The sequence below is a fragment of the Paramormyrops kingsleyae genome, chromosome 19, assembly GCF_048594095.1.
Source record: "Paramormyrops kingsleyae isolate MSU_618 chromosome 19, PKINGS_0.4, whole genome shotgun sequence".
Classification (NCBI taxonomy): Eukaryota; Metazoa; Chordata; class Actinopteri; order Osteoglossiformes; family Mormyridae; genus Paramormyrops; species Paramormyrops kingsleyae.
The window spans coordinates 17,224,995-17,244,932 of NC_132815.1; the positions used below are offsets into that span (position 1 = coordinate 17,224,995).

The window sequence follows — 19,938 nt, forward strand, 5'->3', positions numbered from 1 at the left end:
TCTGCTTTTTTCAAAAAAGAAAAAAAGGAACCTTTTCAAAGAAGTTCTAGCTAAAGGCTTCCAAACAATGGCAGACAGAACAGGGTGGATATTTGATGTCTCTTTTTTTGTGGTTTTGTGACAGTAAAAATTATGATGCAGCAGTAATTGAGCTATTTAAAACATATGTCATATTAAATCACTTTATTAATTTGATCTAAATCATCTTTAGCTCCTGAACGTGTGGCATACCCGTGATTAATTAAATCCCTGATTGACACTGCCATGTTTGACAGGCGGAAGAATATGCACCAACAAGGAAAACGCATTTTTCAGTCAAACACACCTGTAGTATATTCAGATGTTCTGCATATTCTGCATGTCTGGTGTGAAAAGGGATCCTCAAGTTCTGTTTGTCCTTTGCAGCGTCTGCGATCATATTTGTAATCTAAACGACGGGGAAAGTGTGATTCTGATGACTTAGTTACACTTTTGAAAAGCCAATCTGATTTCTATTGGTTATGATCTTTGATTGGATGTGATACAAAGGCCTTTCTGCCGGTTGAATGAGGTCCTGTTTTCGTTGCATGCATCAGGAATTATGGGATATTGCTGACGAGTTCTGTGAGTGTTGGTTGTGGCAGCAGGGCACGAGGAGCTGCTGGCACTCTTTATGTAGTCAGCTCTGATTGGCGCTAGCCTTGGCACCATGCACAATGTTTCTTTGGACGGGTAGCAGTGGCTGTGAATCTCAGGCCGTTCAGAACCACGCATCTGGCAGAGAAACTTTGAACGGGACCTACTACTGATCGGCTTGAAGCATGAAAATAGGCTTCTTCCTTCGGCTCATCAGCCATTATCCAGAAATGTCTCTTTTTTTTAAAAAAAAAAAAGAGAACATTTCTTGAAACAGTTTTCTAGTCAGAAAAGAGGCTTAAAAGTCCCATCAGCTCATCCTGCAGCATGTGTGTGTGTGTGAGGCAGGTAGCCAAACAGGAAATGACACACACGGATGCATCTGGGTTGTGCAACTCTGTGTGAGTGCAACGCAGGGCTGCTACTGCCTGTTTACACATTCCTTTACCCGGAACCCTGTCCCATCCACGTCCGCATTGTCTTGTCTTGTGGCTGTGGCAAACATGTGTGTGTGTGTGTTTATGTGAGTGTGTGTATAAAGACATTCCAAATCCAGAGTGAATAGAACACAGTAATAAACTCATGCAGACAAGGTGATGTTTTTGGTTTGTAAATTATATTGTAAATTACTTACCATATAAACCACATAGACTGAAACACAGTGTAGTGCAGATAGGAAATACCTGAATACCTTCATTTTGTTACCTGCTCTATGCATGTACTTATTTCTGGCCCACTTTAGAACCGCTGTCCCACAATGTTTTTGTCTCAGAAGGCCTTTGTATACAAATTCCTCCTGAGCCTAATTAAGGCTCAGTCGTATGTTAAATAAGTACGAATATTTAGGTTGTTTATAGTACCTGATGGAGGAGCTGGTTTGTAGGACAAGACATGAATTCACTGTAATCTGTAGTCTGGGACTTTTGTTGTTGAAGAATAGATCAGCTGGAACATGCTTTCCTAGAGTAAAGTTACCTGTAAGAAATGTGGTAGAAGGTGCATGAACAGTCGGGAGGCTCCATGTTTAGGGAAATTAAGTTTCACACTTACAACCTCTGCCGCTCCTCAGACTGCACAATGGCGTGCTCACAGGACGGGAAATACCACAGGTTCTCTTACTTTTCAGGATTTATTTTCTATGAACTTCTGACACACTTAGTACGGGTGGAACAACCATCATTTTCCTGAACAGGAAATCCATTACCAATTTGTTTATGTACTTTACATAGCCTGTTGGACACCGTATGAATCCTTGAGGACCATAAGCAAATCCTTCCACTCGTTCGCAGAGAGAGAGAACGGGGACACGATGCATTTTTGTTCAGCGGGACAGACTTGCTTCTGTGCGGTCGGAAACGGCTCTCCGAAAGGGTAAATATACACATGTTCTGGATCCACGCACCATTATCCAGGGTTACTAAGAGAGTGGCTAGACATGCATGAGCTGCAGGTCTTCATGGAGCGTGCTCTTTGGGCCGAGCTGTTTGGCCACAGTTTCCAGAAGTACTCGGGATTTGGTCTGGAAGCCCAGAGGAAACATCTCAACTTGCCGCTGTGGTCTCAGTGTCTTCTGCTCCTTGAGACTGAAATATCACAATAACGGTGAATTCAGATACCAGAGTAGATTTAATGTAGCAGTTCCTACACACATTCTGGAAGGAAGCTATCTGACAAGGAGCAGGAGTGGTAGAGGAGCAAATGCACGCAGCTCTGCGGGTAGTTTGTTCCAAGAATGCACAGGTCTTGCTGGCTGCTGCGGTGAACATGCGACTGAGTCGAATCCTGCTCTGTGGTGTTCACGGGGCACCTAAGCAGATGACAGCTCTGGGCTTATTCTGCGGTACGCCACTACCGCAAAAAAAAAGAGGAAGAAAAGGCTTTGAGGGCGTGTTTTATAATTGTGCCATTAGCCCGTGAGGTTGGATTTTGCGAATGCTTAATGTCGGTTATTAGAAGTAGTTTGGACTAATAAGGTGGTGTTGGTTTGAGCATCATATAGTTACAACCTGTTGTCTTGTTATGTCTGCTTTGTCTGAAAGTTGTAAATATCAGACAGCTCTCTGCGCTTCAGCGAAGTAAAGCCTTAACTGACTCCTTCCAGGTTTAAGGAACCACGTACAATAGATGTTGATCATAGAACCACAGTACAACATATTCTGCATTCTGTTTTAGTAGCATCATTGCTATACTATTGGCATCAAAACAGTAAGATTCTAGATTTTGATTTTAGTCAATACTATTACACTCCCTAGTGATCTGTAGTGATCCTTGGTTTGTTCTTTAGTAAATAAAAAGAACATAGCGTAAGAGAGCGGTAATGTTTTTACAGCAGCCTGTTTTGAGTAATGTTGTGTTTGATTGTATTTGCTGAAGCATACCTCAGTAATAGACAGGATGTATAGGATATTACTGAAATTTGACGGGAATGAAGGCTGCTCATTACTAAATGATCTGCAGCAACCTGTAGGTGGAGAGCGCTGACAGAATGGCTGTTTTTGATAAACAAAAATAGATGGAGCCCAGCTACCTATTTAAAGCTCTAATTTCGGCGAGAATAGGAAGCATGCGACCTGCGGAGTCGACACTCCGGCCTCCGCGCCCCTTGTCCGTGAGCCAATAAGCGAGTGCCAAAAATGACGGCCTGCGGAGCGTGAAGCAGGGAGAAGAAAACTGCCTTGTTTAGCTAGCACAATTGAAAAACTAAGGACATTTATAAATCATTTATTTCCATTATAAAACTTCTTGAAAGAACGGCATGCTAGTCCCCACAATACAATGCATACCTGGACCACACACACACACACACACGTGCCACGGGCAATTTAGAGACACCAACTGAATTAACTACATGTTTTCAGACTGCGTGAGAAAAGTGCCACAACACACACAATGTCCACACACAAAGCAAAAGCGTGATTCAAACCCTGATCCGTAGATGTATGAGCCAATAGTGCACCCACACTGAGCCAATTAGGACATGTTGTCTTGAAATATGCTTTTATAATGTACATGATTTAATGAATTATTAAAACCTGTTCGAGGTAATAAAAAGTGACACTATTCTGACAGTCCAGTTTGTCTAAGGAATGTGAGCTGGGTGTGTAGACTGTCTAAAAGAGCCGGAAAGCACCTCTTAAGGCTGTTGGCAGGAACTAATTAGTGTATTTTCGACTTCAAAAAGACCTAAACAGCATGAGAGATACAGGTATAAACAGGCTCTGTTTGGAGCTACTTTGGAGTTCATGCATTATTTGGGAGTTGTTTTGGAAACGTACACCAGCAAGATACGCCGTGACGGAAAGGGGGTAAATAAATGAGCCCGGCAGACACGGCGAGTGCTTGGAGAGTAGATTAGCACTGGGAATGGAGACAGGATGCTTATGGACGTTTGAAGTAGCTGCGGTGTCGCCATCCTTCTATATGGCCTCTGCAACATCTCCAGCTTGATTTATCGGCAACCTCCCTAATCCGAAAAAGCCAACCGTTGAGTTCTCTTTCACCGTAGTCCGTGGCCATCGGAGACAGCATCCGTAGGCGTTGATTGGATAATACGCGACATGTGCTTATTTAGCTGGAAGCCATGATTTTGTGAAACGAAGAGTCAGAGAGGCTGATTTATTTGGCGTTTTCCTTTCCCATTTTCCCCATGGAGAGATTCAGACGGGCGACACTGTCAGACAATCCTGCAAAGCCATGCTCTGTAAGAACCCAGTACATCTTCACAAGTTCGGACAAGTCCTGACAGGGAGAATGTGTTCGGGGGAAATAAAAGCTTCTCCGGCGCATGCTTAATCTCCTCTCAGTTCCTCTTCTGCTCTTCCCCAGAGTGAGCTGAATTTAATGTTTTGTTTTAAATTCCTAAGATGTAGAAAGAAATTTATTGTTGTAGTTGGCAAGAACAAATCTAGCTATTTACAGTGACCAAGAGCAGTTTTGTTGGAATAAATGGACCCATAGAGCCTGATAGTGTGTGTCCTGCACCAGTAGAGTTGGTTGAACGTTCCCAATTACGGGCTTAGCTGGCTTGCCAGAACCTTTCCTTGTTGTTTTGGCACAAAATCCGGCATCTATGCCGGCCTGTGTCCATCATACATGCTAAATTTCAAGTACGATTCCATGGTGCTGATAGTAAATTTCTTTTTTCAGACAAAATGATAGCACCAATTCAGATATGTATTTATATTATGGCCTTCACCTCAGTTTTCTGAAGAACAAGCACTGGATTATATATATATATATATATATATATATATGCACACACACAAATATATAAAAGGATTATATTTATATAGAATTCATATATATATATATATATACATATAAAAATTAGATGAGTCTGTTTGCAGTTAGTCGAGCCGGTTCAGGTTCCACTTCAAAATGCCAGGAAAGTTAAAAAAAAAATTTAAAAGAACCCAGTTGTAAATGAAAATGAAAGGATTTACCTGCTTTACATCCAAACAGCTAACGAAATGTTTGTTTTTTTCCTGTCGTAAACAAAATGGGAGTGAAGAAGGTGTTTCTAAGCTGCCGGCGGCAGGCGGCCCGTCCGAGGCGCACAGACAGCTGATCGATTTACGGCCCCCTGGTAGCTCATGCCCTGCACTGGCCGCCGCGCTTCCTGAAGCCTGCAAGGCTGGGACCACACAGACTTCTGGCTCTCCTCCATCGCAGCCTGGCTCGCATCTCCCCTCTTTCACTCCTTCGTTCTCCCTCTCTCTCTCTCTCTCTCCGCTCCTTCAGACCCTCGTGGCCGACGGCGCCTGGCCTTGACAAACCCCCCCCCCCAATCCCCACCCCAGCCCCCAGCTTTTCTTCTGGCTGACGGTGGTTATGAACCAGTACGTGAAACAGTTCATTGTTTTATTCTCCGGCACGGAGGTTGTGGTCTCCTTTTTTTTTTCATTATGAAATATAGATGGATGTACTTTGTCCTTCCACGTTCTTTACTGACTGCCTAACAGTATGAAGACGCAGGCACCCTCACAGCTACAATGTATCATATTGCTTTATTAACATAATGTGTAGTCAACGTCTCTATTGTATAAGGTTATAAAATGAAACATCATTGTTAGCTCCTGGAAGACGCCGTTGAAGTAGAGTAGCGAGCTGTAGGGGAGCCTCACGCTGCGGGACCCTTATTTTAGCTTAGCCTTCATGAGCAGTGTGGGCTCACTAATGCGTCGATGCGTCATCTCTGCGCTCTGCACTCCTGCCCCGGGATGATGCTCCGTCGTACGTACTGTCCTCTCCCCTCTCCCATGATGTGTCATTTAAATTCCCTTCACCTAGCTGCTGGTTATTTAATAGCTATCGCAGAAAATGTCTCGCTAATAAAATCGCTATACATATGCACCATCAGTTATTGATAATGAGATGATCATATTAAGCGGTAAAGTACATTAAGTTATAGCTGTAGTCACCTTGTAACGTATCAAAGCATGGTCTCATTTTCCATGCTAAAACATTTCCGGGTGCCATCTGCAGCTGCCTTATATGTGATTCTGTTTCTATTACTCACAGTGACTGCAGTGAAAAAATTAAACAAATGCTGATTTAGTCGCTTTTACATAGTGATGTGTGTTAACAAGGAAGAAAAACTTAAGGGGAAAAAACCAGGAAGACTTTTTAAAGAAAGACATTGTGTTCCCTGGGACAATCTGACAGTCTAATTTCCTACTCCTCCCCCCCCCCCCCCACCCCGACTGTGCAAAAAGATGGAGGTGTTCCGCACCCTGCTGCAGCTTGAAAGCCTGCTCCCGTAAAAAAAAAAAAAAAAGAGTGCTTCCGCGTTTAGACCTGCAGGCGAAAAGAAAAATCTTTGTAACAGCTTAAAGCACGTGAGGCTGAAGGACAGCGCTGTAGATGGCGGGTAGCAGAGCACCACAGCCTGAATTTACTGGCCACCTGGGGCGCTGACATCTCCGTACGCAGTGTTCAGGTATTTATATGCACTTTAACGTCGGTAAGTTAGAGCATAACGGCCGCACAGGGTGATTTAGTCGATTTTCATGAATGAGCTTCGTTTATGAAGTAAGCCTGACATACTTTTAGCATAACAGGGTGAAATCAATTTGTCATTAGTTTCTGGGCGCCGTGTTATAAATGCGTCTGATGTACATAAAGGTTTCCTTGAGTTTGCGGATCATAAGAAATGGCCTCTTTGTGAAACTGATCCGAATCCATCACACTCTGAGCTGTCTGAGGTGACGTCTCAGAAATGTGGACATCTTAGAAGTTAGAACCCATGATTAAAGTCTCGCTGTATTTATATCTGACAGAAACCTACATCCTGGCCTTATTGATGGAAACTCCAGACTACTGTGTACTAATGAAGGCTCATGATTGGCCAGAAATTGTATTTGAAAACACAGCAATAAAATTGAAGGAGCCCAGATTACCTCTTATCAAGCCAACTCCAGCTCTATGCACATATTGGAATATTCGATCAAAACTTTGGACTGACAGTGAGGACTTACGAGTCCTTAATCTCAGTGCTCATTGCTTCACATTGGCAGCTGCTCCCTGGCAGGTCATCAAACATATTAGTAACAACCATCTTCAGTAACCCCCGGCACATTCTACAGATTAGCTTCGTTTAGCGTCAAGCGCAGCTCAGACCTACAGCGGATGTCTAGGTCAAAACAGCGACTCTCCTCTTATAAAGCGCTAGTCGCTCTGTTTCGGTCTTGAACCCAGTCAGGTTTTGCAGGAATGGAGGTAATTCAGTGTTGCCGTGCCAACTGGATGCTAGCCAGCTTCAGCAGGAGTCTTTCTCTGGTGTTTGATATTTACTTTACTGCCATTCAGAGGAGCCGGCCCAGGCGAGACAGACAGACTCATTTTGTCGAGGGAAAGAGTGAAAAAAAGAAAGTCCTAGCCATGCCTAGACCCTTTTTTCCCCTGTATTCTTCCACTGTGTTGACACAAAAGCTTTACCCCGAAAGGCTGCATGCACCTGTGGGCCTTTATTGCATTATTAAAGGTCTGTGCAAGGCAGCACTCGCATTGTGACGCGTCAGGCCGCGTTTTCGCAGAGCAGCCGGGGACGGGGCCTGGCTGCAGGGGACGTGGACATCGCGTGACAAGCTCTGTTTACGGCAACTCGAACACTTTTCTAAAGGAGGGGCGTATAAATGTTGCTTTATTATGTGTGTGTGAGTAGGATGTCGTATCCCTGATGTGACGCACGCGCTGGCGCCCCCTTTGGAGCGTTACTTGAACTGCCGTTTGTCGCTCGCAGAAGAGCCAGCGTCACTAGTACGTCATTAAGAGGAAGTTACAGGTGCCGGTGCGTATATTACGGCTACCAGCTTTTTGTATGGGAACCAGATCTGTTCACAGGAGGTACTGTATGTACAGTTTGGCTCTAGCATGTCATTGAAGTGAAAGTATTGGCAGAGCAATACGTTTACCATCAGGTCGCCAAAGCGTCAGAGCAGCGTCTGAGAAAATGAAGCTTCTGCATGTGTACTGGGCCTCAAAGGGCCACGGGGTGCTTTTGCCCCACTGTGCTGGGCCACGAGCACATGTTTGATATTCAGAGAGTAATGCTGTGGATGCAGTGACTGCGGCATTACAGTGATGCATTGTGGGTGCTTTCCCCTTGGCGTTGCTGCAACAATTATGGGAGCTCAACTGAGACGCTGCCGTAATGATATGGGACTATGGGAGCTCATTCTTCGTGTAATTGTAACTGGAGTCTGGCATCTCTGTCCTGTGCTGTGTCGACTCCTGGTGACCATTTGGACAGCATATCTGCTGAATGTGTATAGTCTGGCATTGTAAGCTTCCCACTTTCATGTTATTATTCGTTATTCATCAGCGTAGTAATTTTTAGCATCACTGTCGAGATAATGGAAACTGATGCTGTGTGTTACTGTAATGCTGGATAGCCGCTAACGCTCAGTATTACTCATCCTTATGGTTGGTGTAGCGATCGATGATGCCAGCTAATTCTTAGCGTTACTCTAATGGTGAATTACAGGAGCTAATTCTTGGCAGTACTGTCAAGTCACGTGGGGTTTCACTGCCACACCAACGGTATACAGTATCATAGCAAACAGTGGCATAGAATAGCCTTCTCCAGAACCATTATGCCATAGTTGTTTTTCACATGACACTTGGCATTTCTGTATGATGGACCCCATGACTAAATGTCACCATGGGCCCCCTAAACATATAAAATACATATAATTTTGCATATTCAATGGTCCTTGTACAGTGCTGGGCCTCCTAAATCTGTTGGGGTATTCATGCCCCTACTGCACCCCTGCCCGCTCTTTGTTAGGGTTACTATAGGTAATTTTTAGCGCTACTGTAACTGTAGGTATGGGTAGCTGATTCCTAGCGGTGCTGCAGTGTTGGATAATGGCAGGTGATTAGCGTGACTTATTGAGAGCGTTGATCTTAGCGTTATGGTTACAGCGGGCTGTGGCACGGCGCTCGTGGCTTTACTGTAATGGCTGGGTCTTTGTGCTCTGGCAGGACACAGACAGAAGCTGGAGGACCCTCCAAAGCCCGGCTTGTTCGCGGACCGTCTGAGTGAGCTGGAGCGCATCCGTCAGACCACCATGAGGGTTACCGTGCCAACGCAAAGTCCCCGCCCGTCATTGAACGCAGGGCCAAACTCCTTCAATCAACAGGGACAAACCCAGATCACTGGTGAGGGCAACGTTAGGAGAAATAAAGCATCTTCATTAACCCCAGATGAACCATGTATACTAAAATATGCAGAGCCTCTTTACAGTGTAGCAATTTATTGCCTCCTTATGACTTCAAGCTTCTGTGGCATTTTGTTAATTAATAAATTTGTCAGGGGTACAGAGCACTAGCGAAACTACAGTCAACCAACAGTAGATGCACTAATGACATTGAGTCACAGTGATTTCTCTGCTATCTCTCTCTCAATGTGGCTTATAAAATATGATTATTCATTATTATTAATTATGATCAAAAAACCCTGTCCACCTCAAACAAAGACAAATTCAGGTTTCTTTGGTGTTCAGAATGCTTCTGTGGCCTGTCAGTACCTTGTCTTTCCTGTCCAGTTACTGTTCAATTGATACCTATTAGTACGTATGTAGGATTCCTGTATAGAATCTCCAGCTTACCTTCTTGTGGAGTGTGATCGGTGAGCATTAGTGAGTTAAACTACACTGTAGGAGTTACTTGCGTATAAAGGGGTGCATTGTAATGTGTGAAACGGGCTCCAGCGTAACGCTATGTGACTTGCGAGTTCTGCTCTTTTTGGCATGGTGTGTGCAAGCGCTCAGGTGATTCCACTGTCCTCCAGGCCTTTTTCCATGAAATGCAAGGTGCTTTTGTGACACTGCAATGTGGGTGATCAGCAAATTTGAGCATTTCATTAAAGCTCGCTCGATCCTTTAGTTTATGTGTCCACTGGAGAAACAAACCTACAAAAATGAGACTATTAGTAATTCTAGCGGCATTCTACGTGTCTTTGTTTACAACCATGTCGTTATGGAAACAGGGGTCACCAGCTCAGCTTGGTAATTGCCCAGAAACTCCATTTCCTTCCTGGTTTGACGCTGATTTCAGCAGGGAGATCAAACATAAGATCAATCCAGGACACACGCTCACTGCTCATTAAGCTACATCGTCTGTTACCGTAATCGAGATTCCAGTGTCCTGCTGGCTGAGAATCCCAGTGTGCCAAAGATGATGATGATGTGGAAGAAGGGATGAATGCATGAGGACTAATACCTGGATGAACGAGGTCATGGATGAAGATGCAAATGGATGATGACACTTGTGACTAATGGCTGAAAAAATGAAGCAAGATAAACATAAGAATTGTTTGCCGATGGTGATACTTTTTCCTCGTGATGTTTGCCGGGACGACGTACTCGGTGAACTCACGGTGTTACCCTCTCCCCGACAGATCCGCGCCAGTCTCAGTCGTCCCCTCCCTGGTCCTATGAGCAGCCCTACACGCCATACCTGAGCCAAATGACGTCTCCGTCCATTCACTCCACCACACCTCTGTCCTGCTCCCGTGCCACGGGGCTGCCCGCCATCAGCGATGTGCCCAGACGGCTCTCAGGTAACCCCTGTGTGCAGGTGCGCCAGTGCCCCTCCCTCTCACATGCCTGGGGGAGGGATGATGGAAAGATAAAGCCACACAGACATGACGGGCTTGTTTGACGGCAGGGCGATCGAGGAGGACAGCCTCCAGATATCAAATTTATGTATAGAATTTGTTTGCCTTTGCTGGTAGAGCTTATTCATGAAGGGACCTATTTTTTGCATGACTATAGCGATGGGTAGCTGTTATCTCTATTAATGTTACTCAGTCATACTCATTACTATAGTGATAATGGAAGGTAACTTAAGTGTTAATGTAATGATGGGTAAATGCTGCTATTTCTTTGCATTACTCATCCTTAGTGTTAGTGTGGCAAGAGCTAATGGCAGCTGATTTTTAGCGTTACTGTAACGATAAGAGCCACCTCATTCGTAATGCTGCCTCGTTCTGGAGGATGAATTAGCACCCCCGAAAATCTCTGCTTATGTTATCCGATAGGCACCTTTGCTAAAAAGTATCCATTCATATGTCTTAATTTAAACATTGTAATAGCATAACAAATAAAGAAAAGCCTCCGCCATGACATCACCCATAGATTTTATAGATGGGGGAAAAATATTTAAAAAAAGAAAGTCTGTGATGCTTTGGAGAAAAAAAAACCACCAACATGTTTCCAAGCCTCAAGAGCTTCTCCAAAAGCGTATTTTTCTAACGGTGAAGAGAGATTATGTTTCCTTATTTCCTCCATTAAAACGTTTGATCTTTAGAGGAGTATGGGTAATAACAGGGGAGCAGGTAATAACAGGTCCTGCACAGAGAGAAAAAAAAGCCCGTCTGCCTCTGTTTATAGTGGGATCTGTGCTCCTGAAGCAGCCGTCGAGGTAATTCCAGTGACCCTAATGCACTGCATCGAGAACGGCTGCACTGCAATTTGTATCTCTGTGCTGGGGTGCTGCTTTAAAATTTCAATTCAAATAAGTTTCACTTTTTTTGCCACCTGTCTGTATTGCTGCCAGATCATTTTCTTTTTTCCTTTTTACCTTTTTTTTCTTGCGTTTTTTTTGCCACGCACCCTTGCGTTTCTTCTTAAGCCCGGAGCAAATGTGAGAATTTAAATTACTCCTCAGCGTGACTTGTTATTGGCAGGTCTGAAGCCCGTCCAAACTGCCCTGTCGGATTTGATTAGTTTAGATTTTGTCCCGCTTTCATCTTGGGGATGTCAAGCTTTGTTCTTTTCTCAAAGAGCCACACACACCCATGGTCTTAACGTCCGTCCGTTTTGGTTGGAAGGCTCCGGTCCGTTATGCGAATCCCGTGTAACCGCTCAATTTTCACGTTTCCCGCCAGCAGTGGGGCCACCTTAACATGTGGCCTTTCCCAGCGTCATCGGGCGGAAATCTTTTTGACACACACTTATAAAAATATAGGGGCTGCTTTATGTGCGGACAGGCAGTGGGATATTGTGAAATAAGGTGACTTTTCTGCAGTGTTGTCTGGGATATAATAAGACGATATAATATAGTGAAGTAGCTGGATTTTCACCAGCACATCTGCAATGTTTATTAGCGGGGGGGGGAGGGGTTTGAACACCTCCCAGTTCACAGTGAGTGCTTAGCCTGTGTTAGCTCCTGGAACTATAAACAAATTATACACGCTTATATAAGCTATAAGTGCTTATATATGTGTTCCCTGTAGTACCAATTATATTCAGTCTCTAACTGCACAGTACCAGTTGAAAGTGATAATAATAATAATAATAATAATAATAACATCTGCCTTCTGCAGTGCTCCAAATTTTGGGATAAGACCCCTTGTCATACTGGTGATGACTTTGCTGAGGATAGTAACTTTGTTGTTCTTTACTGCAGCTCAGTCTTGCATAAAACATCCTGTTATTATTATTATTTTAACGACAGATGTCTGATAACGTGAAAAGGGGCTAAATGATCTTGAGCGACCACACACACTGGGAGGGGGCAGCGGCGAGGCACTGGGAGCGGCCCCCAGAGGGCCAGGGGCCGCGGCAGACGGGGCGACGGGGAGGACGCCTCGCGATTTATGGAGGGAGGAAGCGTTTCCCTGCCCGGCGCAATGGTAGCCGCAGCCTATTAGCGGTTTTTAATTTTTTCGAAATCTCAGCAGAGGAGCCGAGAGATGAGATCTGCCCCCCTCCCCGGCTAATCGGAGACACGCCGCCACATCTGAGGCTGCCCCAGCTCATTATGCCGCTTTCCCCCCAAAGTGCTTCCATATGGCCGACTCCTGATTCATCCCGACTGGGCGCTTTTTTTCCGTTTCTGTAGAAATGCATCACACACGCATACAAACACACACACACACACACACACACCAGTGCATGCAGACGCGCAGGCAGCCGTGCAGACGGACTCACAGATGAGAAATGCAGCCTGATCTCTGTGCTGCTTGTGTGGCTCTGGTGCCTGGAGTTTGTCCCAATGTAATATACAGTCCTTACAGAAAATAAGTCTGAAACTTAGCCTTGCGAGTATTAACTTTAAAGCGAAGTGTTATTGAATTAAAGTCAAGGGAGAGAGCAAGGAAAAGGATGTTTATGGAAAGTGTGTAAATGTAAAAACATCTTTCTCAGGACTCATTGATTGTTAATGATGTAATAATGATGAAGATGTGATGCCGGTCTGGTTAAAATATCAGATGTGCGATTGTCAGTAATAAAAAAAAGAAATGCTCTGCTTAGTGGTTTAAGACCCTCTACGTTTCATTCATCTTCTTACATATTTAGTTTGTAAGTCTGTCAGTCATAAACCCATAACTTTTGGCCTAAAAATGTAATATCCTTTAACAGGATGTTCAGAGAAAATATATGTATTTTTCATAGAGCTTTGATATTATGGCACTGGGGAATATTTATTATTATTGTTATTATTATTAATAATTATTTGCAAACGTATGTATTCTGCAATGATGGTGTAACACTGGCATGATAAAGTCTGTAATCTAACTCTGTTGCTCCTGTGTCTTGTTATTTTTTATGCTGTACGAGCCTGAGCAGCTTTTTTTGGCCCTGTCTCTGTTCTCCGTGACCCTGTCCCTCTGACGCCATGGTGACGTCACCGTCTGTCTCTCTGCTACCCCAGGAGCCTCAGATCTGAGCCCATTCTCTGACCCGCGGCAGTTTGCTGGCCTCTCCTCCCTGACAGAGAGCCGCTTCTCCAGCCCCAGGATGCATTACCCTGCCACCTTCACCTACACGCCCACCCCAGTCACCTCGGGCATGTCCTTGGGTAGTGCCCATTACCACACCTACCTGCCGCCTCCTTATCCTGGATCTACCCAAAACCAAAGTGGACCGTTCCAGACCAGCAGTACCCCCTATCTCTACTATGGCGCCTCTTCTGGGTCGTACCAATTCTCCATGGTCCCAGGGGGAGATCGTTCACCTTCCCGGATGCTCCCACCTTGCACTAGCGCCTCCTCTGGCAGTTCCCTGATCAACCCCAACCTCAGCAGCCAGACGGATGGGGTGGATGCCGACGGCAGTCACAGCAGCTCCCCTACAGTACTCAACTCCAGTGGACGAATGGATGAGTCCGTCTGGAGGCCATATTGATGTTCCAGGACCACAGAGCTTGCAAGAACCACAGTCAGTACTGTACCAATATAACATGGTTTTCTAAGCACAAACTTTTATTAAGGAATCATCTTTTTTTAAAGGACCATTGTGAATATTTTTATATTTCAACATTAACTTTTTAATTGGGATGCTGATGGAAAGCTCTGAGGAATTTCCCTTAAATATTTATTTATGTGACTGTTCCAGATGCAGGAACAGTGTCAGATGTAGGGGGCACCCTTGAGCAGGAAAGGCTTTTCCATAAACAAGGATATCATGGTGACATTTTCACGTTCCTCCACGGAAGTAGTGTCAAATTGAATGACATTTATTAATTAGCACATTTATAGAAATGACAAGATTCCCATTTTCTACTCACATTTAGCATGTGCTTGAGGCTGTTTGCTGGGAAATACGCACACATGTGTGTTGCGTGAAAATGTCACATCTGATTGTATGGGGAATTCAGTTTAAGTATTTCAGAATTTCCTATTACAATTTAAATGTTTTTACTGGTTTTTTTTTTTTTAAATAGTTAACTTGTTCAGTCATGCTGGTACTCAATTGAAGTGTGTGTGTGTGTGTGTGTGTGCACGTGAATGTGAGAGAGAGTTAGGGAAAGTCTTATTCAGTGGTATCAGAAAAAAAATTTGGCAAACATTGTTTTAACTTAAACAGTAAATTGTAGCAGCAAAGGGATTCCGGTATTGATTTAAAATGAGAAATAATATCATACAAAGTTATAAAATGGTTTAATGTATTCAATAGTTTAAAGTTAATTTTAAAGCCTATGTAATTAAGTTAACCGTGATTTTTTTATAAGTAATTTATATAATTAGTGCGATTTTCTATTTTGGAAACCCAAAGATTTTTTAAAATTGTTTCTTATGTTGCTTGTGTTAAGTTAAAAACTGTGGAATGTCAAACATTCGCATGTGGGACACCGTGACAGCGGTTTCCAGAAAAAGCAAGCTGGGATTGACGTCTGTCACCTCATATTGCATCCAGTCCTGTCGCGTCAACAATGAGACTAAGAAACCTATGCAATCTACCTTATTACGCAGTAAAGTAATAACTACAAGCGGGTATTTACTTTATAATTACACAAAAATCTGTCCTTTACAGTGAACTCAAAGCTGTAAGCTGAGCGTACAAGTGCAGTGTTTCCATTCGTTTGGTGGTAGGTCGAATAGGACAAAATATCATAGCGTTTATCACATGGTGCTTTAAAAAAAAATGTCAGAAGACTGTTTATGAATAAATTAAACCTACAAAGCCTTTGTGTATAACATTATATGAAGTAAAGCACTTACATGAGAAACATTTACCAGGATAAAAATGACCAGGTGAAACAAACATTTGACTACCTTGCCCAGTTTTCATCTCACGGTTCCCAGAGTTATGTATATAAACAATCTTGCTGTGAAATGCAGACATAAGCAATAAAGGGACAATGGCAATTTAAATGTGTTGGTCACTGGGGCATATAAACTGCCATAAATGCTGGAGAGTAATATTCTACAATATTCTGAAAATTGTTGCTCCTGTTTGACACACAGCCATGCATTTCAGATTCTGACAAGCCAAAGAGTGTCCTGGTATTGTTTTATTTCTCTTATTGATTTATTAGCAAGTACATTTTAATAAGAAATGGCAGTGACCAGAATTGTCTGTTGAGAGCAGATCCTTCTCCTGTTGTAAACTGGCAGGGGGGCGGGGTGTTTGATTATTTTCATTTTTTATGGATATGGATAACAGGTACAGTGTATTTTTTTTCCAGATTAATAATAAATGTGACTGATTAACAGTTGCAACCTTTGTAAAAAAACAAACTTTTTTTGACTATTTATATGAAGCATTTATATTTCAAAAATGTTGTATGTATTTATTTTCTCTGATTGTTAGAGAAGTCCAGCGTAAGAAATAATATATTTTTCATCAGTGTCGATTATGTCACTCAATCCCTTGCGTTAGTGATGATTAGCGATTATGATTAACTTAAGAGGAAGGAAAAGGCACTATATTAGCAAAGTTGGTGGCAAGGCTGCTGTGTTTGCTTTATTCATACAATGAAATAGTACAATATTAAAGAAAGTTCTTTATTACACATTAGGGCTGCGGGCAGCAACCTGGGAAACCTTTGTTGTAATTTTTTGTAATGCTTGTACAGTGAAGTTCTCTTCTACTTTTGCTTCAGGTCAATTCCACAGTCAGAAATTGAATATACAGGAAGTGGCAACCATCTAATCTGTATAAAAGTAGGAGATGTAGAAGCACATGGACATCGGTGGCCACTCAAAGGCAGCCCGCTAGTCCGGATTCCAGCCTCGGTGACATTTGATCAGTGTTTCCCAATCCGGCCCTCGGGGATCCACAGTCGGTCCACGTTTTTGTTCTCTTAGAGCTCCCTGCCAGACAGTCCGGGTTTTTTAGCTACCGGGAGCTGGGAGGGAGCAAAAACCTGGACTGTCCGTGGGTCCCCGAGGACCGGATTGGGAAACACTGCATTGCTGACATGCCGGCTGTTTGCACCCCCTATAGTGCCTTGCCTAAAACGCCTGATGAATGTCGCACTGCCTCCTCCTTACCGTGTTGGTCAGGAAGCACAGTTTCAGCCTCACTAACTGCCCATTCTTGATCTCTCTAAACATCCACATATCAAATAAGGTACATTTCCAGCAGACGGAGTCGGAGATAATTTACTGTTGAATATGGGGTTCAGTTCTGGTGAAAACCGAACCGTTTTACCCACTTAGTTCAAAGTAAATAAACTGCACAGTTTAGCGATGAAAGGAGGGCAGACGGAGTAAACAACAGCTCCAGGAAAACAAACCCGAATCCCCGATTGCAGGTTTACCAAGGTACTGTACAGAGCTGCCCCGGTTCTCCTTCCTCTTGGATGGATCCCGGAAAAAAAGCCCAAAATCCTTCAAACAAATAACTTGTCTTGGAGCAGAGAAACTTCATTCAATCAAATCACCACAAGAGTTTTCCTAAGCTTTTACTAACAAATTACCCCCCCTCCCTCCTTCTTGGTTACGGAAATGTTTGTCAGCATTTAAGTAACATAAAGTTAAATTATGTTTAAAATAAGCTTGAATTATTATTAAATTAGTTTTGAAGACAAAGGCCATGGCATGGCAATTTGACTGAATTATTGCAGAAATTATGTGCCACATGTGATGACTGTAATATGGGCAATCATATAAAGTTCAGAGCTGTAATAATGGAATATCAGTGTAGTCTTTACAGTCACAGATGGTTAATGCAAGGCCTGCTCCTTACGATAAAAAGTAACATTTCATTTCTTGTTACTTTCCATGCTTTGGAGAAAACATTCACACAGATTCTTACACTGCGTCTTTCCTCAGTTTCAGGTGTACCTTCTCCAAAAGTGGTACAGTCACTGTTAGACTTTTACAATCTGTCGACAAGCCCAGTTATCAGTGTTGTGCAGGCGAAATAAATTAATTCAATTAAAATCAAGACAATTTATGCTTGTCTAAAGGTACCAAAGATTCCCAATTTTTTGCCGGGACTGTGTGTTTGTAAGTGTTTTATGCTTTGCTGAGTTCAAGATAAAATTTACAAGGATACAAATAAGACCTGATAGGTAAACATATTAACTACGGTTTGGGATAACCTATCAAATTCATTTAAGAAATATTTCTGAACACCTGATTTTTAAAATTCTTTATACTATGACATGCTTTTGTACCTTGATTGGATCAGATTTTGGGAAAATAAAACAAACTGAAACTCCCAAAAGGTATGCATTGGTAATCTACCGCCATTATCCAGCATAAAAGATCATCTTATAGTTTACTGCAACTATAACAGCAGCCAAACATTGTTTACAAAATGTTTACAAACCACAAGCCTTTTTGATTTATATATAGGTAGATGTTTGTATGTTTGACAATACGTATGCTTCATGCTTTTGAATTAATTGTTATTTTGGGCTCTTCCATATTGTACAGAAGTTTTTGTATGTGTTTGGGTCCGGTTCTGTTTTATCCTAAAGCATAATTGATGCCAAATAACACCTTCAAAAAGGGCCAGTTTTATACAGGAAATGAGGGATAATTTCATGATTGCATTTTGTTTCAAAATAAATTTCAAAATAAAAGTTGCTTTTGGCATGTTAGTACTATTGTATTATTTCGACTTATACTGTATGTTTACTGCCCTGGCCAAAAACAATCATCATCCTGGAATAGGACCATGCCATTAGGAAAGAAAAAATCCATTGACGGGGTAATCTGGCTGTTCAGTAGGTACTCAGCTCAGCTGACTTCACCTTATCGCTGCAAAATGTTGCTGAGCTGTAATAATGATCCAATCATTGGCTCTTAAGTACTTGCTGATTTAAGCTGAAATGGTAACTTTTTTTGGCCAGGCAGTGTATGATGGGCGTGAGGAAGGACCGTTGATGGAGAGGATGCTACAGCAGACACAAATAGACACACCAGGTTACGTATCCCTGTGGAGACGCCCCCTTAAGTATCATTGTAATTGTTGATATCATTGTTGTTTTTCAGCACTTTTTCCTCGTCGCAGTATCTTTATCATACCCTTGCCAGTTAATTTCCCCTAAATACAACAGAAAGAAAAACCATATTGTAAACACAAACACAAAAATGACAACTTAAACAAGACGACATACAATTTAACCATTCATCATGTTTTTAGTGATAAACACAACTGTGTTATTAAAAAATGTATTCAAATTAATTTCAAAAGCTCTTATCCAGCGTTTAAAGATTTGTCCCCAATTTTCAACATGGGATTTTTTTTTTATAATTATTAAAAGTTTTATTCCAGTAGTATGTGATTATTAATGACACCTGATGTTGCAAAGAACAATCTAATCATCTTCCAATTAAAGTCCAAGGGTATATTTGTAATCTGGTTGTGATCTATGATGGCATCCGTTACTCTGCCATCACCCTTGACAGGAAGCCTCTCTTCCTTTTGCCAAATGTGAGAACCAGGATCTGAGAATCTGAGCCGATTTAACATTGTCAAGACCTAGCAGATACAATGCAAACACACATACGGTATCTACAGCGGTTTAGGGCAAAGGGCCCTTCCTCAAGGTCCCAGCAGTGAAATCACTTTGTTGACCGCGGGGTTTAAACGAGCAACCTTCTGACTACGGGCACGGCGCTCCAGCCCACTCAGCCACACACCACCCCCGCACGACACCCAATGTGTTTCTGTGAAGCGCCGAAAATATCCCATAATGAACAGCTCGTAATTCGAGCTGGAGCTGAAGTTCCTTCAGCGCGGTTTTGGTAGCAGATAGAATGATTAAACGCACGCACCTGTGACTCGTGACCCAGAGGTTGCCGGTCAGACCCTCAGGAAAAACAGCGTTGCTGTGATCAGCAGGTAATTTCACCGCAGCTGCTCCAGGGAAATATCCACTTGCATGTATGGCTGAACAAGATGCAAGTCACTCTGAATGAGACGCTATATTATATTCTGTCATGTAAGAGGCTGGTGGCTCATATTGCACAATGCTCTGGCGAGGATCCAACCTTCCAAAAGCTACAGCATAGAAAGGGGTTTATTCCTGGAAATTTAGTATTATTGTTGCAACTAAAATGTTTCCCTATGTTTACACAGAGATATGTGGTGTACAAACAACTATTTGTATTTAAAGAAATGTTTATATGGCGTT

General features: G+C 42.8%; 1 protein-coding gene across 4 annotated transcripts in view; it reads left to right on the forward strand.

The window, feature by feature from the left end:
• The window catches only part of LOC111837672 (runt-related transcription factor 2-like), a 55,126-nt gene extending 36,727 nt beyond the window's left edge, over positions 1 to 18,399 (forward strand). For 2 of the 4 annotated variants that reach the window (XM_023799932.1, XM_023799940.2), the window contains 3 exons: positions 9,100 to 9,276; positions 10,517 to 10,678; positions 13,777 to 18,399. In XM_023799932.1, coding sequence (XP_023655700.1) covers positions 9,100 to 9,276; positions 10,517 to 10,678; positions 13,777 to 14,249 — 812 coding nt within the window. In that variant the 3' untranslated portion in view covers positions 14,250 to 18,399. Of the gene's footprint in view, positions 1 to 9,099; positions 9,277 to 10,516; positions 10,696 to 13,776 lie in introns of all 4 variants that reach the window. The other 2 variants (XM_023799955.2, XM_023799947.1) reach the window with 2 other exon arrangements.
• The last annotated feature ends 1,539 nt before the right edge of the window (positions 18,400 to 19,938 follow it).